Genomic DNA, 23,689 nt, shown 5'->3' with positions numbered 1-23,689 from the left:
CTACCAAATTTAAATATACGGTATTGAGCTTCAAGCATGCAAGACTTGTTACAACATGGAAAACACGGAGCACATGGAAAAATTCTCTGGGAGACATGCACGAGGTAAATGATGCCAATATTATTGACCATAGGAGTTGTGTTCTCATCTATCAATCCCGATCTGAAAAGACGCTGCCAGCAGTTTTGAACTAGACCAGTGAACAGATAGTCTCACGATCATCTACCCGACAGTCCCTTATTCGCCGTGTTCGAGATACCACTCGCGATGTCGTTCGGCTGTCGACTTGATGACATATTGGAGGACGATCATTACTTTCCGAACACCGTTCACCCATCCCATGGAGCTGATTGATTCGTCATACAGCTCGACAGTGCTTCCGACTCTGATAGCAAACCCAACTTTCCACCAATCTCCATCCACCACAAAGTACGGAAGTGGCCATCGATTTTCATCATACGGGTGCGGGATTTGGATTCGCTCGAGATAATCAAAGTACTCCAAGCACCACTTCTTGAGACGCTCCATCGAGTCATCGCGAGAGCTTTTCTGGACCACGATTGGACATATGGGAATGGAGTTGAACGCATCGCAATTCGTTTGGTGCGCACGCCAAAAGCTCTCTTTCAGACAGAGAATCATGTCAACTCCACCGTCGGTAGACTCTGACCCCTTGACGCATACAACCCCTTCTTCCAGTCCATAAAGATTGAGCAAGCGTTTCAGGAAAGGATGAGCGCATGTAGTGTCCCAATCAAGACCCATCGCCAACATAATGGAAGGCACCTCAGCTTTTATATCCGGTGATAAGAACCTGTTCTGGATGGGTTCCATCTTTTTGAGGGCTCGCAAGGCATCGTCGATGAGCATATAAGTCAGAAAGTGTTGGACTGTCGTCAGAACGCGCTGGAAAGCTTGGTCGACGGCTCGCTGTCCCAAGGCCGAGCATGCGAATCCATGTGAACCTTGACCGCTGCCACAGGCATCGCAGTCGCTCTTTCTGGTGCGAGGAGTATATCCCCATTTGTTCTTCTTCGGATCGAGGATGCGGATTTGTAGGCCAGGGGTTGGTGTTGCTCCTCTGATCAAGGTGGTTATCTGAGAGTCACTCTGAGTCAACCCTGGTTCTGGAGATGGGATCCCGCGAACTTCTTCAGGATCTAACGGGATCTTTTCGTCGATGATTTGTCGGTGTGAACAGGAAGGAGGGCACCGTGTTAGGTCTCGCGACCCAAGCTCACACAAGTCTGATTGTTGATGAGTCAAGTAGGAGACAGGCCAGTGCGGCATTCTTTGAGGAAGGTTTGGATTGCAGCTTGATGAATATTAGGAAGTGTTGATGTAGGTTTTCAGAAGCGACAGGAAGTGTTGGTGTGGTATTGAAGAAACAGAGAGAGGAGAGCACTCCGTGAACACTTTATACCCAGACTCGTGGTGGAAGCCTAGAGATATTACTCATAACCACGAGTATTCCCGCGAAAAACTGAAACGGAACCTTCGCGCAACATCTCAACCTAACCATGCAAAAGAACCACCCATGATCGCAGGCAGTGGCAAACTTCAACATCAACCGTTCGAAGAAACATGGTATTGAGAGCCGTCCCATTTTCGATTATATCTCAGCCAAGTATGTTCATGTCGCAATGCGGGAACACTACTTGAAATATCCCATCCTTGATCCGTGATTGGACTGGAAGGGTTGCCTTGCCCTGAATGCATGGACATCCATACGTTTTTGCGTCACACCCATACCAATATTCGCTCGATCAACAAACCATGCCTACAACTCGAATCCGCAACCTTGACTTAAAATCATCGCATTGCTCTCATTTCGTCTTATGTATCTACTATCGATGCTCTACGAAAGGCATCCACCAGTGATGTTATCTACGGATAAGCATGGCCATCGAGGTGATTGGTACATTTCAGCATGATAACAAACATAAAGAGCATAATGTGCACACTACTTACTTCATGCACTGATGCGAAGAGACATTCATTACGGCATTACCCGTATTTTGTAGCTTCTAGAAAGAATCATTGATCATGGAGTGGTCAGATGCAAGACGTGATTGCGGATTCGAGTTAATATAAGTTCGAATGCGCAGGTGATTCCCTCTACGTGGCGACACTGACAGGTGACTCACGTATTCAAAATTTCCAACATCTAGTTCGTTACATCGATGACTTGTGGTTGTGTCTTCTGGTTGTCGTTCATGACATAGGGACTTGCTCAAGGTTCAGGTCAGTTTCCATTCCCCTTCTATCAACTGTTGAGATGACTAACAAGTCTTCAAATAGAATGATCTACCCCTGAGTTGGCCATATACTTACCTCCGATCACTCATCTCCCTCCTCGCTGTCTGTATACCTCTCGGGCTTTGCTATGTCCATCGTCGAAAAACGTTCAAACCGTTCTTGTAAGTCTCATAAGGCGTATCTCGATCACGAAGATCGTCAAGCCACCAATACGAACAACATCAGCTTATCCAGCACGCTACTATATCATAGTATCTCGAAACCCCTTGGAGATACAACCTTTTACGTCTGAGTTCGCCACACACTCGTCAGCTTCTTCGTCCCTGAACCTCTCACTCATCGCCATGCTCATCATCGAAGAACCACAAGCCCGCCTTTGAATCTCACGAGCCGTATGGAAATCAAGAAGACTATGGAATTATCTATACGCATGCCATCGACATATCCTGTTGCGTGTATAGTGTACTACACGTCGCACCAAGGTCAGCATGACACTTCATGAGAAAGCTATCCCTAGGGCACTTCAGATGCTGGGCACTTTCACATTCAGCCCCCTTGGGAGTACCGTCAAGACCAACAACAGTGGTATGCTGTAGATGTACTCATGCTACATGCGATGATCCAAAGACTTGGCCGGATATCCCTACATCAACTATACTGGATGACTACGACAGCTCGTGGATCTTCAAACTCTACATCTCGCTCAACGATAGAGAGATACGAGTGATGTATCTTGTGTGGAGCTGCTATGTCTTGGGAGACCTGAGTTCATGGTTGAGATCATCACATCTCCAGTCTCCAAACGAGGTTTGTTCATCGAACAGCATCTCCAGGACTCATCTTTACAATCTCGAGAAGTTGTTATTGTCAAGGACAAGGAGTGGATCTGGAAGCTACAAAGCCACTCTACCTTGCTCCTTCGGTGTGAGGTGATTCTGAGTGCTGGATACATATGTCAACCTAGCAGACGAAAAAGCACGATAGAAAGCCGTATACTTGATTATAGCGGAAGTAGTATCGCCTCTGGAATTGACCTATACGAACCACGTGTCTTCTGCACTGTACCATTGATGTTGGTTTGGGATCAACCGTTGATCAAGACCAAGCAGTTCCTTTTGCTCTGACTCTTGTCCTGTTCTCTCTGGCCCCTTTATCCAGTAGCTGTCTTCTTGCTCCTCTGTGACCAATGCGGTATTCCTTGTCGTGGTTTATAGTTCCTAGTGTGATCTGTTGTGTATCATGGTGCTCGGTTCGAGTCTCCTACTCGGCATTTTGATTTTGCTTCCAACGAAGAATCTATTGTCATGACCGAAACACTTCCATCACTCTCGGCAATACCCACCCATTGCATCGCTTCACATAACCACCAACCACGGAGTCAGCAAGATCACGCAAAAGAACAGGCTTTTATGCAGATGCAAGTGGATTAAAAACAATATATAGAATACTATGCTTACTTCATCTAATCATAACCGCAAAAGCCCAAGGCTTCAAATCTTGCTCTCCTTGCCGTTAAGCTCGCAGAAAGCCTTGAAAGTAACCAAAGGCTCATCGCTAGAGCTCTCAAGAACGCACTTTGCAGTAGCTCCAATGAAGTAGACATAACCCTCCTTGATTTCCTCCTCTTTGGGGCCAACGCTGATCTTTCCCGAACCTTTCGTGCAAATGATGATGCTAGGGCCGTCGATAGATTCGAAAGTGGCTTTGGCACCAGGCTTGTTGAGGTCAGTCTTGACGACGCTGAACTCCTCGATTGGGGGATCGTAGAGAATGGCAGAAGAGCTGGAGCTGTAGGCAGTGGTGTTCAGGGTGACGAAGGGGTAGTCTGCAGGAGACATCTTTTGTTCGCTGATGGGGGCGTAGGAGTATGTGAGCATATCGGTAAGGGTATCGACGTCTTTGAACTTGGGAGTAAAGCCAGCGCGAACGACATTGTCGGAAGAGGCCATGCACTCGATGATGTCTAGATCAGGTCAGTGTGAGTTAGTTGAATGATAAAGGACAAAAATCACCTCCAGAGAGATAAGCATGGATGTCGTCGGCCTTCAGGAACATGGCCTCGCCAACCTCGAGCTTGACGTAGTTGAGGAAGAAAGTGACGAAAAGGCCAATGTCGTTAGGGAACTGGCCCTGGAGTCGGAGCATCAAGTCTGCAAGTTCCTTGCCGTTGTTCGAAGGGCCGCCATTACCGGCGAACTTGTCACCCTCATCCTTTGCTTGTTGGATAAGGTCCTTGGCGTGCTTCTCAATCTCTTCTGGCTTGCTCTTCATCAGGCTGCGGAAAGCAGCCTGCAGAGCCTTCTTGTTTTCTGCTTCCTTGGACTCTTCTTCTGAGGTTTCCTGACCCTTGATCGTCTCTTGGAACTTCTTTGCTTCCTCCTCTCCTACCAGGCTCTTGAAGCTGGGTACAGTGTCGAGGAAGTGCGAGATTTCAGCTAGAGGACGGAAGCCGCAGAGACCGTCAAAAGGAGTAATGGCAAGTGCCATCTCGGGCTTGTGGTTGTCGTCTGGGTAGTTCTTGGGGTCTTTCTCGTGCAGTTTTGCGGCCAGCTTCTTGTTGGGATGGGCTTGGATGGACAGGGCCTTGTTCACGGAAAGCACCTTGAATAAGAAGGGCAGCTTCTTCTGGTACTTCTCGGAGATCTCTCTGGACATCAAGGCTTCATTGTCCTGTACAAGGTCGAGCAGAGTGCGCTGGGTTTGCAGATCCTTGGAGGGGTTGCTGGGGTGTGTTCCCATCCATAGCTCGGCGTAGGGCTTCTCTTCCTGGATGCTGAAGTCGGAGGGGGTGGCAGAGGCGAAGCGGGCGGCAGCAGAGTCCTTGCCGACCTTTCCTATCCATGTCTATCAGTCTTTTGCGTGGGTTGTGGTGATTGTCGCAAAGGCGAATTACCCCACTCATAGCTGTTGCAGCCTGCGAATCGTCATGTCAGTCGAATGGCATTTTCCTTCGCTTTCAGACACGTCTTACCGCATTGCAGGCGAATTAGAGGGATCTGCATTTTCGATAGATTCTCAAAGGTGATGCGACAAAGTAAACAGAGCGACGAGGGTCAGTTGTACATCAAAAGGTAAAAAGAGAAAGGGGTGATGCCCCTCCGCGTCACAGCAGCTCCACCGAAGCTTCACATGGAGCCGCCTGCTCCGACCATGCACCCCTTTTCAACGACTGCTCCCATCTCAACTTCTTCCTCCAACGACTCTTTACACATTACGCATAGCAGTAGGTATTCCGACCTTTCCTGAAAGCTCAAAGGCTCCTGACTAACCCTTCCAATACGATGTGACTGCCACCTGATCTGCAAAACTCCCTTATCGACTCTCCAACCAGCTTCTTCAGCTGAGATTCATTTGGTTCGCCGAGGACTTTCATCGACATGAATTCTCTCTAACTGCTAATGCCTATGATCAACTGAATCACTGTGACCGAATAAAAAGACAAATATGTGATTCATATTCCCACTGAAACCAACTCAGGCTCACGCAACTGTACAAGACTAGGTTTGCAAGTACTCATACCACCAGCTTCTCAAGTCCAAGGCCAAGTATAAAAATATCCAACTCGCCAACACTCTCCTTTCTCTCTTCATACTTCTGGTGTATCTCTTTCATCTCCCACCATGTTCTCTGCCAAACCCTTCCTACTATGCCTGGTAGCATTGTTCACCAGCATGGTATCAGGTCTACCCCTCGCACCTTCCTCAGTTACACTTCACGACCTAGCCAGCTCTACAACCGCAACTACTACTTCTGTCAGCTCTCTTCTTCCCAGACATGGTCCATACGACGACGACACCTTAGAGAGACAAAGAAAATTTTGTCGTGAAAGCTACACCTACTGTGAAGAAATGTGTGGTGTCGATCAGCAACTTGCCGACCTGGTCTTCTGCACATTCGACCCCGCCCATTGCAGAGACATATTTGGTGCTAGTCGCTGTACGCCCTGGGGCGGAGGTCCTTGGTGGTGCCATCCTGGGGCCAAACCACCAGTTTTGAATGGGGATCCGGACCACGATAAGACGGCTTTGTTCCCTCCTCCCACTCCATCTGCTACTGGACCTCCCGTTCCACCAGCTTCTGAGGTCATTGTTACTGCGATTGTGGCCAAGGAGTTTATGCTTCCTGAGCAGACTGCTGCAGCTACTCTGATCAACAGCACTACTCCTTCCGCCACAAGCACCACCGATGGGGGCAACGGCAAATCCATCTACAAAAGAGGTGGATGGTGGTGCCTCTGGTTGTGTGATTAGCCCTGCCCTTCGTCCTTCCTTCACCTGCTTGTCCTTCCTTGACTTACCCGGCTCCCCTTTCTTGCCGCTTATCCTGACCTCTTCCCTTCTCTTACCTTTGATCTTTTTCCCACTCCCCTTCTTCTATTTCGTGGTCTGCTCCAGATCACAAAAGAAAAACCCCCTTTGCTTTAGCTTGAGATGGTAAGCGACAATGCAAACAGAGAACGTCCCTCATCCAATTGCCGTAATGCACAGAGTATTATGAAGTACTGCGATACGGATAAGTGCAGATGAAGTGATTGAAGACACATTGTTCACAAAAACCTGCATTGTATCAAGAACAAAGGAAGCGAATGGTAGTATGGTAATGGAATTAGTTGATTGTTCTCGCTGATTGGGGGGAGTAATACACATTCACATAAAAACGAGAAGAAAAAAAGGACAAACAAATGTTCAGCCGACAGAGAGTATCGTCCATGTTCCTTCGTTATTAAGTATGGTACGAAGGACAGGTCAACATCATCAATGCCGAGCCGTTGAAGAATCAGAAGTAGGAAATTCGGGAGTTTCTATCCCTTTTTTGTCCACCTTTGACATGAGGTACAGACTTTCTGCTTGACGTCAAGCCACCGATTACCTGTAACATGCATGAGGCGCGAGCACGCATCTTTTTGCCAGGTTGTGTCCAGCAAGTAGCTGACGTGATGAGAGAATCCGAGAGGGTATGTTGCGAGATCAAAAATCAGTGCTATCCAAACAGGCTCATAGAACCGGACGAGGGTTTTCTATCCTTATTTGTTCTTGAGACCAAGAGTAAGACCGACAGCCAGACCAATGATGATGAGAATGATGACAACGATGAGCAGGCACCACCATTTCAGACGACGAGCGCGACGAGCATGTGTGATACCCTTGTCGAGTTGCACGTTACCAGCCTCGGTGTCCTTCTTAACGTTTTCGGTGTGCTGCTCAGCTTGCTGGATCATGGGTTCTTGAACGACGACAGCCTCGGCGAGATCCTCGAAGAGCTTGTTCAGCTCGATCAGAGTACGCTCAATCTGTTGAATGTCGTTGTGACGAGCACGCACTGCACCAAGCACGGTGCTAGCGGTGGCCGAGCGGTTGGTCTTGAGCTGGAGGCGGAATTAGTATGCGTGACTAAGAAATGTGCAATAACTGAACATACAGCAGTCTGGAAAACACCCTCGTTGCCCCAGTCGGCGTTGGATGCCTCCTGGACTTCAGCATCGGTGGCCTCAGGGTTGACAATGCGATATTGACGGGCGATTTGTTCACGGTAGCGGCGTTCATAACTGGCCTCTTCGTTGCGGTACTCCTCGAGTTGCTTCTTGAAGCTTGTCTTGAGCTGGCCGACCTGGCTGTTCTTGATGTTGTTGTTGCGACCGCTTCTGGCAGCATCTGTCTCGAGGAACTTGATCTGGTCCTTGATGGAAGTGTTGAGAACCTGTGTCTGGGTGACAATCGACTCCAGGGCCTTGTTGGAAGAAGCATCGGGACTGTTGAGTGTACGCTGGTGGGCTGCGGCAATCTCGGAAATGTATTGGGTCAACTGGCGAATGTCGGCTTTGGCGGCTTCGACGCGCGACAAGAAGTCCTGGTTGCTGAGAACAGTAGGAGAGGATTGGTGCATTGGGGCTTGCGATCCGGTGGCTGCTACACCGCTGGCCTGGCCAGGTACGCCGGCAGCCTGCGGTGTGCTATACTGCGAGTCCTGAGTCATGGCCGAGTAGTTGGACTCGCCATGGCGAGTGGTTGCCGGAGGTTGGAGAGGCTGCTGCTGAGGGTAGTCAGTACATATGCTGTTGCGACAAGTTTGACAAGACACACATCTCCGTAGGGGTTTGCCTGGCCGTAGCCCTCATTGCCGTATGGGTTGTCTCCGTCACCGTAGGGGTTTCCGCCGTATCCCGCATATTGATTGCTGTTGTTGTAAGCCATGTTTCGGCGCGAGCGCAATTGATGCGCAAGTAATTATTAAGATGCTGGTGTAAAGTTGCTGTAGTAGAGAAGGCCTCGACGACGAAAGAGTGAGATGGCGCTTCGACTCGACGACACGTAAGGGCGGCGCAATGCGGGTGGGTATTAGGCAGGAGCGACGACGGTCGGACACAAAAGAAAGCACGCGACGGGATGTTGCAGTCCTCGAGGAAGGCGCGACGACGACGAATGTGTAGAGGTGCAAAAATGGGTTGAACGACTGCAGGCAGTCAAGGTTCGGTTCGTGATTGAGCGCTTGGACTGGCTGGAGCGACGGATGCAGCGACGACCATTGGCCAACAACGTCTTGGGTTTCCCAGGCACAGCCAGGAGATCGACCTGCCGCCTCGTTCAAATTTCCCGTATTCCAACACCAAAACAATCATTTAAAAGTCTCTATATTCACAGTGTCCTTCAACTTATCTGCCAGCGCTTTTTATTGTTTGCTCGCCAATGACATGTTCTTGCCTGTTCAAGGGCCAGAGAGATGGGCTCAAAATGGCCAACTCTTCTGCAAGCTGCCCGTCATGAAACAACGGTGACCAACGTGCAAAGACGCCTGCGCATGTGCCCTCTTCCTTCCCACTCTTTCAATTTTCAATGTTGCCATGCCGATCCTGCCATATTCTCGTTTAACTTCTGTCAAGCATTGCTTCAACTTCGTCATTCTCGCATTGAAGAGGCAATGACGACGCTCATGCTAAGAATACAGTGTAGATGGCTAGCTCGGCAACTCAATCGCCGCACTTATCATTGCGACACATCTAACCTCGGTCATAGCATTAAGGGTCATCACATGTGATGAGAGAAACGTGAAGTATTCTTGATTGAATATTTTGAATTCTGCCTCTTGCGAGGTCTCGTCCTTGTAGGAGCTAGACTGTTGTACAATAACATGGGGAATCTCTAGTAAAAGTCCCATTCCCAGGCCTCATCATTCGTGAGCCGACCAACGCCATACTGAAAACATAGCCATCATTAAAACGCCTTCCGTTCCGTTTATCATCCAATCGTAAACCGTAACGCACTGATAATGCATGCTCTGAAGTGGTTTGACCCAGAATGGTCGCATTACATCTCGAGGTCGTCAAAGTCTCTCATCATGACAGCCATCTGAGCACGCTTGGCAGCCTCAGCAAGAAGGCTGAAGTCTTGCAGGAAGGGCGAGGTGTCGTTGTGACCTCTGGGTCTCTGCTCTTCGCAGAAACTACCACGGTGCTGCTGAGGATACTGCGGCATTTGCTGGTAGTAGTTGTTCTGTGCAGGAGGCAACGAGAACTGAGACTGGCTTGAAGGCGATGTCACAGGCGCGGCAGAGACCAAGGTAGGTGATTGACGAGAGCTCATGTTGGTCTGGTCAGGGCTGGTGTTGATGGAAGCCAATGATGAAAGGCTAGCCGAGCTTGTGAAGGTGGATTGGTTGTAGGAAGCTTGGTGATAAGCAGGTCTCTGCTGGGCGTAGAAGTGTTGGTTTGATTGAGAGTCCATTGTGTTTTGTAGATGTGAGTTGTCTGACAAAACTGGAGAAGGTTTGTGGAGGAATGTGGAGAAGAGAGTGGAAAGGGGAGGGCTGGACTTTAAGCGCTCAAAAGAGTCGGCTATGACGACTGAAAGGGATGTAGGATCGAAGGGCGAGTCAAGTGGATGTAAGGATCGGCTGTCAGGGCTGCTCTGCTCTCGGCCGACTTGGGAAAATGAGTCGTGTGAGGAAGCAAAATGAGCCGAGGGAAAGATGCAACGCTCAGAAGGGCTGCCACAAGAGTCGGCTAAAGACCAAGTGATTGGCAAAGGCCGGGTGGAAGGACGGGCGAAATCCGCGTGATAGTCGCACACGAATCTTGTTAGATCGGCAAAAGCGTGGGGTCTGGGGGCTGAACGACGACAAAAAGCAAAAAAGGCTGATGTGTCAAGTCGTTTGGAGGTGGGTGTCTATTGTTTTTTTGGCGGACGACGGAAGCAACTGGGAGCTGGGAGAAAGGAACGGAGGGAAGAGCAGAGAAGAAATACTGAATTCGTCAGATCTTGCTCGGCCCTGCAAACCACAAAGTGGATCGCCTCATCCCCACGACACGAACCCGCACCAACCCGCACTCTCACTGCCGGGCCGACAGTTGGCCTTGCCATGAGGTGATTCTTCGCGCGCTATCTACATTTTCGGCCTTCTGCCGAGAGGAAAATTGCGACAGACCGAGAAAGGCCGGGGTAGGGGCGCGTCTCGGCACCACGTAGCCAGCCAACTTCTGCCGCAGAGAAGACCGAGTGGTCGGCGCTTCTTGATGAACAACATCACACACTTCAAACATAACAATCTGTGACAAAGGCCGTCATGCATCTAAGCTGATCATGCTCTGTGTTGACTCTAGACAAATAAGATCGTCTTGCCCATCGTCCGGGCATATCAGGCCCCTCTCTGTCGATGCTCAGGAGTATAACCGCATTCTGAAGACCGATTCATGCACCGTGGCCTAGATTCCAGCATGGCACGACTCTGTCGTGGGCCGTCCAAGATCAGACTCGCGAGCAGTTGTACTGGGCTCTTTGACCATGTCAATCTCTCCAACAGAGGTCACATGGGCAATAACGATACAAGTCTTCGACCCGTATGGACTGTGCCTGATCCCAAACCCGCATCAAGGGAATGTTCCATCACAAGTCCAACGTTCTCGCTCACTCACTAGCCGAAGCTCGAGAGTGAATGGTTAAAATGATCGTCCAAGACACAATATATATCCGCATAATGGAGGGGAAGATCTTATCAAAACTACTAGAGCGCAAGCAGACCCTACTTTCCTAACCGCACGCTGCTTCAACCTCAAGTCCTTGGGACTCTGCGTGGAGCTGTACTTCCATTGATGTGCTTGCTTAAGATGGCCATCGTTTATCGGGCCGTATATCGAACTTCTCAGCGAGCGAGCGAGGAAGATGCAAAATACACATGCGCTAGGTCTCCACTAAAAGACAAGGGCAAGATCTCGAGTGTGGGGTGCATGGCGCCTGGGGAAGACCCACATCCCGTTTCTTTCTCGTCTAAAAGTTCAACTTGGAAGAGAGCCACCGATGGATCCTGGCAATTACTATCTTCTCCGAAAGATGTGCGAGACCAAAACACAACAGACATCAGGCTGTTCATCAGCCTTGGAGCACACGCCGTATCCGCGCAAGGACAAAGGGTCAATTAGTCCATGCAACCGCAACCTAACATTGTAGGTAATCGGTCGATAAAGAGTTTCTCTCGGCATACTCGGTCAAATACATCAAATATGAGAAAACTCTTTTTTTCATCTCCATAACCCAACGATCAAATATCCCCAACCCCTTTACAAAATAACAATAAACACCTCCGTCATCACAAAGACAAATCCTTCGATGCGCCTTCGATGCAGGTAAAGAGAGTTCGCACTTCAGCCTTCAGGTACTTGAGTACATGTCGCATCGGCATCGAGAAGGATTTCAACGTCGTCATTTGCATATTCTTACGCAGGCCAAGGCAGGCGGCTCTACAACTGTATTCTCATTCAACTTTCTTTTGTCCCCAGATTCTGCGATCGCATGGCGTGGCATGGCGTATGACAGAAACTGGGGTGTACTTGCCGAGCGAGAGCAAAAATAAAATATCCGGTGCAGAAACAAAAAATGGTAAAGAAATAGCTGAAGTCGTGCGGTGAAGAAACATCCTCGGACCGAGATATCACGATTTCTCTCGAAGCACACGACCTCTGCGATAATCATTGCGAGAACTGGCTGCAATGTTCAAATGCTGTCAACGCAAATGATGTGAGGCTGTGTCAGGATCTGTTCTTGCCAGCTCTTCCAGCTCAACTTCGCGTAAAATTTGCTTCTATGGCTAGACAGGTGTGCGAGAAGCAGGCTGCTCCTCCACTTTCTGATGCCTGACAGCACACCGAGCAAGCTCTTCTTCGTCTTCTCTCAAGATGAGAAGCTGTCTCAGCGAACATCTTTGATCAATAATCCCACCACACTCTCTTCTCCACCTTGACACATCTTCAACATCTGTGTTTTCCAGCACCACTTCCCTTCCACCTCTCCACATCACGATACTTCGTCCCGATTCCACCTCGGTCCGAATCTCCCACCTGCCCCACGAACATCACATGCCGAGAACCACCCATCCCAATTCCCGAACTCATTTTCTTCTTTCCGCAAAATTCTCGTGAGCGAGCGGCAGCACAACGTCTTGGCATAACATGTGAAAAGGTCGCGGAAGAATTATTCACGGATCGGAAAAAAACATGTGGTGTGCTCGGAATAAGAGAGCGAGCGCGGCAAGTGTGGGCGGATGTGGAGGAGAGGAAAGGTTCCGTGAGTCGTGTCGTGAGAGCGCCTCGAGGCGAGGCATCGTCCATAGCTCATGGCCCATGGGGTCTGGACCATGACTTGACAGGCGCCCACTAGCCATGAGGGTATATCTGCCGACAATGCTATTGCCGATTTGGCAATCTGATAACACGATGCCGGCGAGCCTTGTAGACGGTGGCTGGTGACTGACTACAAAGACCAGACGTCGGCTTGTATTGCCCACGCTGACAAAGGTCCATCATTGTGCTCAAGTAATACGCCCCTTGAATCACTCGATCACGTTGTCTGGACACGCAAAGGTTGTGGCAAGGACTTCTGATATGGTAATGGTTGGAAGACTAGACTAAGTGCAGCGTGTCAAGAACAAAAGAATTCAAATATAATAACAAAGAGGGGTATTCAGAATCGAAGACAGTATAAACACGCAAGAGAAACAACATATCAACATCCAAACAACTCTCCTCAGACGTCTATCTTTCCACGCTTGTGTGGTCCAGGACCTTTACGTCCAGGTCCCCCAAAGTCGTTCCAATATCGATCGCCTTCACCTCGACCAGGTCCAAGACTCACATCAGACCTGCATTTTGGCTGTTCAAAGTCCTCCGCTGTACCAACAGGCCAGATGGGCAGAAAGCAAATCTCATCGGCCGCACAGCCACGGCATTGCTTCCACGTTGTCCATGCCAGGTACTCTTTCAACTGCTTGATCTGCTCCAGAGCGGTAGTGTATTCTGTTTGCTCAGATGCGGTCAAAAAGCTGGAGCATAAGGTATTTGTCACTTGTCGAATCGCCTGAGCTGCCACATTCGTCGATGTTCTGGAAACAGGGTTAGGCATGAACTGCGAGGCGCATCTTTCGATCTCTGAACTGCTGTTGCGGGCATTGTAGTCGATGAAAGGGCGCAGTGCACGCTCGATTTCTGATTGCAATGCCGCGAGAGACTTCAACGAGCCTGAGGCTAGGTACTCGATGCGATCAGCGTAACGTGCGACAACCATGTCAACAATGGCTTGCCAATCGACAGCCTCGATGTTATCGCCTTTTCGAAGAATCATCTTGTCCACAGCTCGGCGAAGATCATCGATCGCAGCAGATCCGTTGTTGAGACGAGGACGACCAGTATCGTCAAAGAACATGGCTTCTGGATACGCAAAGGTAGAGACGAATCCCTCATAGTCGAGCACCGCTCGACCTCCGCCAATACCATGATAACGAGCGGCAATAGCGCGGTAGTAATTGAAGCCATCGCCATTGTCACCGCCACCGCCAAAGCCACCGCCAGCCTTGGGATTTGTCTTGGCAATGCTAACAACATCAAGATGAGCAGCAAAGTCGCACAAGATGATTTCGAATCCACCTTCCATACGGAGGATACCATCGACTCGATCATTCCATCTCTCATGAGCCAGCTTGCACAACTGAGCTGCGCGCTCTCTCTCGCCAAACATACCCGAGTCGTGGTCTATGCTGTCCTCCAAAAGCAGCACATCCTGGGTATCAAGAGTTCCTTTACTAGACTTTGCGGCGGATTGTCCATCGACGTAAAGCAGGCGAAGGCTGTGTCTCGTACGGTAGGTGTGCAAGTATCCTGAGTCTGAATCTTGGTCTCCGGGCTTGCCTGGAGCCAGCGGCTCTTGTTCTGCCCGTGTTTCGATCACCTCAGACTGAACAGGTTCGGATGTCATCTCAGTAGGATGCGGTACATGGCGCCGCTTAGGGTTGCGCAGCAGATCACCGAGGCGATGAACCCAGTAGCCGATCGGTGGTAAGGAGATTTTCTTGTGTTCCGGATGATCGTGGTGAGGGCCATCGATCTCATCGAAGAACTCATAAGGCGGTGGGCCATGGTGCTCGTGGTCATCATGATGTTCAAACCACTCAGGTGGAGGTCCATGATGCTCAAACGGGAAATCTCTGCGCGGGGGTTCGCGATGATCCTTTCCTGGAGGTTTAGGACAAGGGAGGTGGCCTTCGCCGGGGGGGCAGTGCCGAGGTGGGTCATCATGATCGCGTCCTGGTGGGCCGTGGTGAGGTGGTGGGGGCGGCGGTGGTGGTGGAGGACGACGGTGTGGACCATCGGGACGAGAATCGTTACGAGGAGGGCCATGACAGCCCTTGTCGCCATGAGTCTTGCCTGGGCGACCTTTACCATCTTTGCCTCCACGATGTTTTGGTTGGTCATCAGGGAGACGATTTTTCTCCTCGTTGCCTTCGTTGATGGGCTTTGAGTGACTTGAAAATTCCTCCGGGTGGTAAGGCATATCAGATTCATCATCTTCCTCTCCAGGAGGAGGCGCATGACCATCACCAGGCGGATGACCAGGTGGCGGTCCCCGACGACCTCGAGCGAAGATCAAAGCATGCTCAGGCTCAAAGGCAAGCCATTGTGTACCATTGACACGGTCCTTGTTTGATGTTCCATGATAAAGCTCCGTGCCTTCAGGGACTGTAGCAATGAAGAGAGACATGCCATTGTGATTCAGCGACGAACCAAATTGGCGCATGGAATTATGAATCGCATTGAATATATGGTTCGCATGCGTAGTAGAATCGGTAGTTGGGACTAGATTAGTATTACCAGGTAGGGGACCTGCTGCAGCCAACCAGGGAAGGAGCAAGGGAAGAAGATATTGAGAGCGCGGCATCCTGACAGAAGTCCACCTCAGGACTTGGTTTGGCTCTCAAATCTCACAAAGGGCATGAAATAAAAGACTACAGATGAATGAAAAGGATCTCGGACTGATATTATCGAGCGCGTGTACAGTGCATGGCCGCGCGTACCAAATCTGATGCCAAGCTTGCTTGCCATACCGCGAGCCTTGTAAAGGCATTGCGCCAGCTCACGTCGTTGAAATCCACCTATTGAAAATCACTAGTTGCAATGTGACGAATCGACCAACAGTGATCTGCAAGGTGGCCGTAAGAGTACTGCCTGAGATGGCGCAAATTATGCATGGTGGGCAGCGAATGAAGCTGGATAAGGATGAAGTGAGAGGCGTCTTGGGAGATGTTTCAAAACTCTGAAGATTGCAAATCCTCCAGAATCGATTTCTCCTCTCACGGCGCCCTCTTGCATGCAACTCAACACCCCGATACAGTTCGCCAAGATCCCTGGCGCAAGCAACACGCATGCCCTAACGAATCATGTCAAAAAATCATGCTCAACGTGGCAGTGTCTAATGGAGAGGCGACCGGCTGTCCCGGGCTGTGGTCGATTCCTTCTGGAAGGCGTCGGTAAGCATAACCGATTCTCTCGATAGGGCTGACGACAACGACAAGCATCGAGTTCGGTAGTGCTCACCTCTTTGACCATACCCCCTCCACGTGCTGAAATCAGTCGCATTGGCGGTGTAGAAGTTCACAATGCTTTCTCTGAGCCGGTGGTTTTCACCAGCACATCATCGATAACAGGGTAGCTCTTGAACTGCATTTCATCCAAGAAGCACCCATTTATGTTTACGACTCACTCTGCTGCTAAAAGAAGATAACGTCATGATGGACCATTGAATCAAAGGAATATGCCACGCCTTTGGAGCTTATATACTTCATGTATGCACCAGAAAGACTGTCTGACAGGGCAACCCTGTCGTGACCATGACAATCGTAATTGTCAACCACTGTTCATTAAGAAGAAGAACACTATCATGATTGGGCACTGTCGAGATCAAGCTTTGTTTTCGCCTGCCTGAAAATAGTAGCGGGCTCTCTCTTTATCAACAACAACAACAATAACCTCGATCTCATTTCAAACCGCTCTTGAAAGACCGGCATCTGAACCTATTTTTTTGCTAATCATTCTAGCTGAAACAACTAGGCAACCAGACAGAATGGGTGACATAGCACTAGAATGAATCCTGACTCATCGCAGACCAAATGAGGCTCGATACTTATGGCTCGATGTCACCAAGATATAGCACTGGCAGCAAGAAGATATAACTTCGAGCAGCTCCAGAACGACCACACAACATCAACCACTAAGCAGCCGTTGCCCGTTTGCAAATCCAGGAACCTGTCTGTTGCGCGGGTCAGACAGGCGAAACTGCACACAGAGCTTCTAATGTCTTGATTGAGCGATCAAAAGCTTAGGCTTCGCTAGAGGTGTCTGCATGGATTTGTTGAGACCATCACAGTCCGAAGGCGTTGCGACCGTCCAAGAGAAGATAGCGCGCATGATGATCCTGTGGCTATGGATCTCAAGCTTTGTGGCCACTGACTTCCTGGAGATGCTACGGTGTATCTCGAAGAATTGGACTCGATTACTCAGGTTATACCTCTGGAAGGGTTGTAAGCTCTGGTAATTATATAGACATGATAAACGAGAACTTCTTGTAGAGCACCACGGATAGGATCTCGCAAGACCATTCATAGCTCGTTATGGCTCCAACGAGTCATTTGGTAAGCAAAAGTTGTCATGTTCTGATCTTGATTGCTTGCTCACTCTTACCGAGGCTGATGTATAGTCATACTATTGTCATAGTATCATACTTCCTCAAGACACGCCGACATGACCAATATTTGGTCTGTTGATGGCCGTGATAGGGCCAACGGAATCTCATCACAAGAATGTTTCTGTTCTGTATCTCAGCAACGCGCCGGAGATGTTGAATCTGCGCCGAGCCTTTCATCCAGGGCAGAAAGATAGGACAGCAGGTTGTTTTTGGCGAGAGGTTTCTTGGCTGTTGCCTCTTATCATACCATTGTAGAAGGTGGAGTGGAGATCTTGGGTGGAGGCTAACCACAAACGTCCCCAGTTAGGCTTGGCAGGGACTACATCGTTACGATCGACCTCCTCCCAACTCTCAACTTCACAGCCCAGAGATAAGGACTCCGGGGAATGTTTGTGGAGAGGTATCCAGTGCCATGGGTATGGTAACAGAATGCCACAGCATCTTTCGTTGTCGGCACTATAGTTGCTGCTTCCCTGGATGTTCTTGAAAGACCCACTTTGGGAGCAGTATGTTTAGCAGCAACTTCCTAGCAACATGTCTATCCCAGACAAGCCTGGTGCTGTGCTCGCATACAAACGACCAAAATGAAACTTTGACTACGATGCCCCAGATCTACCAAGACGATCCTGATAAGAGCCGCCTCCATTTCCCAAACCAGCGGCTCCGACCCAAATCCCCAGCTGACCAATATGCATAAGTCGTTAGTACAGAGTTTCACACATTGCCATCATTCACCACCACTCAGAGCTGCGGACGCAGGGCCGTGTATCAGCAAAGTGCTTCTGATCTCTGGCTCACAGCGTTGGAGTGGCTGATGAGCCGCTTAGAAGGTCAGAGATAAGAGCCTCAACAACCTGTACTAGGTAACTGCATCGAAAGTAAGCTGCAGCAACATAAAGAGACCAAGGTCTGCTCGATTCAAACCAGCATTTCAACCAGCTGTCTCGTGCATTTTCCATCGTATAAGTCAATATCATTCTTGCTTTCTCAAATCAACACCCCATTATGACTACGGCTTTTCCATACAACCAGCCTATGGAGGTTGTCCACAATGCATACACAGCTCAGCAGACCACTGAGATAGCCTCACGTATGGGAGCCGTAAAAGCTCGCATGCGTATCGACAAGATCTTTTTCAGCGGTTTCATGGCTGGATGTATCCTTGCATTCGCTTGTGCTGCAGTCTCTGTCGTCAACGTGGCTCCCTGGTATCAAGAAAACGCGCCCGGCGTGATTAAGCTCATGGCTGCTATCATCTTCCCTTTCGGTCTCGTTGCCATCATCCTCACCGGAGCAGATCTGTGCACAGGCAGTTTCATGGTAAGCTGTGGTAACACTGTGACTTCTGTTTGTCTGAGACTGATTCGTTGGACAGTTTACGACGATGTCGACTCTGCACCGTCGCACCAGCATCCTCCAGATGCTTCAACACTGGGTTCTCACATTCTTCGGTAACCTCGCTGGCTCTCTCTTCGTCATGGCAATCCTTATCGGATATGGAGGGATACTCTCTGATGCAGCCTACGCATCCCAGACCATCAAATTCGCCACAAAGAAAGTCGTCGCGCCTGAATGGCACCAAATCTTCCTCCGCGGTATCGGCGCCAACTGGTTGGTATGCCTAGCATGCTTCCTCGCCTGCGGTGCCCGCGAAATGGTTTCGAAAATCATGGCAATCTGGTGGCCGACGTTTGCGTTCGTCATCTTGGCCTTTGACCACGTTGTTGCGAATATGTTTTATATCCCTATCGCCATCTTCTTGGGAGCGCCACAGATTAGTGTTGGCCTGTATATTTGGAAGAGTATGATTCCTGCTTTGCTTGGCAATATTGTTGGTGGAGGATTGTTTGTGGGTGTGATTTATTGGTACATGTATCTGGCTGGAAACCCAGAGCCTGTCTTGATTGATGGAGCCAGCTACGGAGGTCGTGCGATGTCGTTGTTTGGAGTCAATGCTGATGTTGAGGAGTCTCCCACCCGGGTTAGACGCGAGTCTGACAAGACAAGCATGGTTTGAGAGACAGAGTTCGGATTCATGGTTGCGGATGACATCTAGGATAGTATAATGATTTACGGCCGGGAACCTCTCTCAATCATTCAATCTTTGTTTCGAATGTAATAATCTTTTTTTTGCATCTTTAAAACTGGCACTAAGCGATTTCTACAGAGCAGTTCGTGTGAGCGTTGAATTTCGCGGTTGCCATGCTGCAAAATTTCGCTGCAACGCTTTAGGAAGATGCAATTGTTCTCGTGCAAAGGCTACGGCATCTTAATCGAGGCGTTCATGCTGTGCCAGGAACGGCTCGGCATCTTCTTCATCGCCGCCAAGCTCTCTAGCATCATTATCATAATCCGTAGACTTGCCTCTCAGACCAGCCATAGCCAGCGCATCAGCCCGACCCTTCTCAGTATCGATCATGTAGATGAGAGGAATCGGCAGCGCGATCAACACAGCCAAGAATGCGAATGCAGGTCGAATTGTGCCAGCAACATCGACAATCCAGCCCACAATAGCTGGTCCAATGGCCGAACTGCCCTTGTCGGTGACAGCATATAGAGCATAGAAGGCCGCTTCGCTACCTGGAGGGATGATGAGACCGTAAAAGGAGCGACAGTACGAGGATAGACCACCCATGACAAAACCGTGTGCCACGCCTAAGGGATATATCTCCCAAGCTTGTTGCAGACCTCCCACGCCCCAAGATTGGACAAAGGGAAGATAGCCGATGAGGCCGTAGATTGGGATAATCTCCATCAGCAGAACGCATCCTATAATGGTCTGTTGTGTGTGCAGTTGAAAACGGCGTGAGATGATTGGCCATGTGAAAGCTCCAGCAATACCAGACGATGTGGCTGTGATTGACAGAATAGCTATTTGGACAGTGCTCATCTTCAGCTCAGTTCTGGCGAACAGAATAGCCGTGCCTGACACAGTGGCAATAGAGTCCGATAGTAAGAACCACGCGATCAAGAAAATGACAGTCTGACGTAGCTTGACTGCTTGTTTGACAGTTCTCCACACCGAGGACCATGCGAAGACGAAGTATGCGAAAATTTGACCTAATTTGCCATGTCGGTTATTGAGACTCTTGAGGGGAGGTCCGGGTCGATCACGAAGCCAGAGAGCACCGGGAATGGAACCAACAGCCCAGCACACTCCGACAAAGAGCAAGATTATCCTCAGAGGAATCGATTGTGAAGAGAAGTTCGCCTTTCCCAGACCGAAGAGCAGTCCAATGCTGCAGACTTGTACCAATACTGCAGCAGTATAGCCAAGTCCAACACCTTTGGCCGAAATCTTGTTGGAAAGAGCCAGTGCTGGTGAAGTCTGCTTACCAGATTGCTGTCCGTCGGGTGCTGGTGAGTAAGTGCCATCAGGTTCGACCATATCAACACTTGCCGAAAGGGAACCTGCTTGTTCCTCTGCAGAGACAACTGATGGATGGTTGCTAGCCAACAGCGGAAGAAAGGAGTTCAACAGCACGAATGAAGAGCCGAGCGATGCAACTCCCAGGATAACTAGGACTGGGCCCACGAGGTATATGCTTGGAGACACAACAATAAAAAGCATACTCGAGACAGAGCCAATGCATCCAAATGCCAGCAGGAGCTTTTTACGATATGATCCTAATACAAGTCAGCTGTGACCTACGTGATCTCGAAAGATGTTGCCCACCATGATCAGCGACAGAACTGAAGGATATCAGTACAATTGCTTGTACAAGGACAGCAATCGAAAAGGTATACATGGCGAATGAGGCTGTTGAGATGTCTTTTCCAAAGGGTTGGACAACACATTGGCTCTCGTTCTTGTCGTTGGTAGCACGGGTAGCAGCTCGCAAGAGTAAGTGTGAGGTCTCAGCCACAGCGGACTTTGGTTTCACGCAGGGAGTGACATGGTCAGATCGCAGAACACCTCGTTCTTTCGCAAGCTGCTCTAGAGTTACTGGAAGAAATGAACCTGTACATTTCTTAGCAGTGTCGACGCGTTTTGTGTATGCGAGCAATTACCAACACCAGCTACAGCGAAGATCTCGGCAGCCAGACCATATGAGTACCAACCCTTTAGCTCGCGGTCGCTGGTCGGTGTAGTATCCTCATTCTCGTATCGACGAGGCCTGCCATATTCGTTGCTTTCACTGTCTCTCTCCATAATTGGTTAAATCAGATTGACATGTTCTCGCGTCCAAAGAAGAAAACATGAAGCTGTTTCCTTGTCAGCATTGTTCGGGTGGGTCTTCCGATGCTTCCGAAAGGCCCACCACAACGCGTCAGGAAGGGACAACTTTCACGACTTTTTCCATTCAGCTAACAACGATTTCTGGATCGTGTTATCGCAGCATGATATGCTACAATCAAGGCGCTTGACCCTACAATAAAGGAAGCAGAGCTTAGTAAACTCGCTCCCGATGCTAAGTATAAGGTGAAGCATGACCGGTCACCTACACGCGCCGGCGATCCCCTCACGTTTGCGGATGACCAAAGCCACAAGTTACTACCATCTCATCCTCGAGTAATAATCCATCAACCAGTGGTCATGCCTGGGTATCAAGGCAGATAATCAGCAGCCTTGTCAGCTGAGACAGCCACTCATGTGCTGCGTTCAGGTGGGGTTAATGATTAACCCTCAAAGCGCTTCGTATATGCCAGTGTCGAGCGCCACGATCATCCTTCAGACTTCCAGCTTACAAGCAGTTATAAAGTATTGCTGTATCCAAATAATCAAGAATGTCTCTACAGTTTGCAAAATGAGCCACCGTGGGTCTGCGAACCGCGATCATTCTTCGAGGCGGCGTGAGAGTCACGAAAGAATAGAACCATCTCGTTCGAGTTCTGCAGACCGAGCAGAGACTTTTGTCATTTTCGAGCGAGCTCCGGATATCCAACCTCCGCCACGAGTTCACGTCCAAGCACCAAATGATTCAGCTTACCCGCGGCCACCGCCTTCCTTCGAATACTCAAGAACGACCCATTTTTAGGAGGCGAACAAGCACCCTTCGAGAGATGATTATCGGAGATCCCAACGGCAATCTGGGAGATATACAAGCTATGAACGTGAAAACAGCCATGGGCACGTCATCTATGCAGCACACGATGATAGTGGCCGGATGCCAAGTATCCAACAGAATTATCGACCTTCTCAATCGCGCCCGGAGGAGTACACGACCGCTGCACAAATGCCTGATATTCACTACGCCACTGCAGACACCAAACCATCTCGGAGCAGTCATCACAGGCGTGAACGTGTGAGTCGCAGACATGACGACCTCAAGATCATATACGAAGGCAGCGGCAGCGGCGGCCGTGGCGGCGATATCCAGACATCAGCAGTGGAGAACGCCGAGCCAAATCCAGACACATTGAACAAAATCATGATATGCGTCTACCGAAACAGTAAACGGCAATTCGTACAAAAAGAAATCTGGATGATGAGGCCAGGACATCGGGACGACATCTTTTCAGAAACAGCTGACCTTCGTGAAAGTGCAACCTTTCGCAAAGCCCTTCGCAGAGATGTTGATTTCTTCGAGGAGATCAATTGCCGATACAGAAATCAATTGCGAGGCACCTTCAGAAAATATCTTAGCTTCAAAACAGTCAGCACTGTAAGGGTTCTTGGGGTACGTTGTCATCTATATTTTGACGATATCAGCAGACTTACATTCACAACAGTATGGAAATAATATGTTCGGACTCGCGGATATCAACGAAAAAGTATTTTCGCCAGTCTTCATGCGAGCCTACAACAACCCCAACCATTCCCTAATCCCGGATGACCCCAAATTCGAATTCAACAGCTGGGTCGGGTGGTTCTGGTTGAAGCGTCGCGCATTCGTCCTGAACAAGAAAGTCGACCTTGCTATTGAATTGGTTGAAGCTTACGATCCTGATCGTGTGTTGGGTGGGATAGCTATTGCACTGTTTGTCTACTTTACCCTCACCATTACGTGGTTGGCTCTGGGTGGTGATCCGAATTACGTTTCTGGCGTCATGTCTTTCGTTCTATCCATCCTTGCAGGTAAGCTGATCTTCAATTCTCGCTGTGTTTCCACGAGCTGGCCTGGTCACACGTAGCCACAGCTGCAGTTACTGACGTGTATCAGTTCTGGTCGGACTGACTGGCTTGTATGATTGGCTGGACCTAGGACATATGGGTGGTGGAAAAGACTTCCTAGTTCTTAACGAGTATGAGCTCAACCAGCTGGACAGAGACGGCTGGGGAGGGCCTATCGGATGATATTCGATAGGCTGAAATATGCTGTGCCTTGTGTGTAGCCAAACAATTAGACATTAGAACTGAGAGATGATCGTAAAGAAAGATTATATTGAAATCTATAGTGAGCTAGAAAGTTATTGTAGGAGGTGGCAGGTGCACTGCATGACCACGATGTAAAAGAAGATAGACCCAAAACTCCATCATAAATGTTCAACAC

The 23,689-nt window shown here is 49.4% G+C and overlaps 9 protein-coding genes across 9 annotated transcripts; 3 read left to right on the top strand and 6 right to left on the bottom strand.

Moving 5' to 3' along the window:
• Positions 1–237: 237 nt before the first annotated feature.
• On the bottom strand, positions 238–1,290 carry M437DRAFT_88267 (uncharacterized protein; the record flags this gene model as incomplete). The annotated part of the gene is made up of 1 exon (XM_041028786.1): positions 238–1,290. One exon carries the CDS (start codon positions 1,288–1,290, stop codon positions 238–240), a length of 1,053 nt encoding a protein of 350 aa, XP_040875752.1.
• A 2,459-nt stretch (positions 1,291–3,749) lies between these two features.
• Positions 3,750–5,261, bottom strand: M437DRAFT_69663 (mannose-6-phosphate isomerase; the record flags this gene model as incomplete). Its single annotated transcript, XM_041025322.1, has 3 exons — positions 3,750–4,222; positions 4,272–5,093; positions 5,231–5,261. 3 exons carry the CDS (start codon positions 5,259–5,261, stop codon positions 3,750–3,752), a joined length of 1,326 nt encoding a protein of 441 aa, XP_040875751.1.
• A 618-nt stretch (positions 5,262–5,879) lies between these two features.
• On the top strand, positions 5,880–6,509 carry M437DRAFT_69662 (uncharacterized protein; the record flags this gene model as incomplete). The annotated part of the gene is made up of 1 exon (XM_041025321.1): positions 5,880–6,509. One exon carries the CDS (start codon positions 5,880–5,882, stop codon positions 6,507–6,509), a length of 630 nt encoding a protein of 209 aa, XP_040875750.1.
• A 773-nt stretch (positions 6,510–7,282) lies between these two features.
• M437DRAFT_58677 (t-SNARE) lies at positions 7,283–8,450 on the bottom strand (the record flags this gene model as incomplete). The annotated part of the gene is made up of 3 exons (XM_041023433.1): positions 7,283–7,624; positions 7,678–8,247; positions 8,340–8,450. The coding sequence occupies 3 exons, from the start codon at positions 8,448–8,450 to the stop codon at positions 7,283–7,285; spliced, it is 1,023 nt and encodes a 340-aa protein (XP_040875749.1).
• A 1,110-nt stretch (positions 8,451–9,560) lies between these two features.
• Positions 9,561–9,977, bottom strand: M437DRAFT_78741 (uncharacterized protein; the record flags this gene model as incomplete). Its single annotated transcript, XM_041027043.1, has 1 exon — positions 9,561–9,977. The coding sequence occupies one exon, from the start codon at positions 9,975–9,977 to the stop codon at positions 9,561–9,563; it is 417 nt and encodes a 138-aa protein (XP_040875748.1).
• Positions 9,978–13,268: 3,291 nt separating this feature from the next.
• Positions 13,269–15,452, bottom strand: M437DRAFT_58695 (uncharacterized protein; the record flags this gene model as incomplete). The annotated part of the gene is made up of 2 exons (XM_041023438.1): positions 13,269–14,407; positions 14,999–15,452. The coding sequence occupies 2 exons, from the start codon at positions 15,450–15,452 to the stop codon at positions 13,269–13,271; spliced, it is 1,593 nt and encodes a 530-aa protein (XP_040875747.1).
• Positions 15,453–18,260: 2,808 nt separating this feature from the next.
• On the top strand, positions 18,261–19,272 carry M437DRAFT_88261 (Formate/nitrite transporter; the record flags this gene model as incomplete). The annotated part of the gene is made up of 2 exons (XM_041028785.1): positions 18,261–18,575; positions 18,631–19,272. The coding sequence occupies 2 exons, from the start codon at positions 18,261–18,263 to the stop codon at positions 19,270–19,272; spliced, it is 957 nt and encodes a 318-aa protein (XP_040875746.1).
• Positions 19,273–19,524: 252 nt separating this feature from the next.
• On the bottom strand, positions 19,525–21,408 carry M437DRAFT_78737 (MFS general substrate transporter; the record flags this gene model as incomplete). Its single annotated transcript, XM_041027042.1, has 3 exons — positions 19,525–20,882; positions 20,932–21,216; positions 21,267–21,408. The coding sequence occupies 3 exons, from the start codon at positions 21,406–21,408 to the stop codon at positions 19,525–19,527; spliced, it is 1,785 nt and encodes a 594-aa protein (XP_040875745.1).
• A 1,024-nt stretch (positions 21,409–22,432) lies between these two features.
• On the top strand, positions 22,433–23,493 carry M437DRAFT_78736 (uncharacterized protein; the record flags this gene model as incomplete). The annotated part of the gene is made up of 3 exons (XM_041027041.1): positions 22,433–22,876; positions 22,929–23,274; positions 23,360–23,493. The coding sequence occupies 3 exons, from the start codon at positions 22,433–22,435 to the stop codon at positions 23,491–23,493; spliced, it is 924 nt and encodes a 307-aa protein (XP_040875744.1).
• Positions 23,494–23,689: the final 196 nt, after the last annotated feature.

This window comes from Aureobasidium melanogenum, assembly GCF_000721775.1.
Source record: "Aureobasidium melanogenum CBS 110374 unplaced genomic scaffold scaffold_29, whole genome shotgun sequence".
NCBI lineage: Eukaryota > Fungi > Ascomycota > Dothideomycetes > Dothideales > Saccotheciaceae > Aureobasidium > Aureobasidium melanogenum.
The sequence above is the reverse complement of the archived record's forward strand: the minus strand, read 5'-3'. Positions and strand labels throughout refer to the sequence as shown.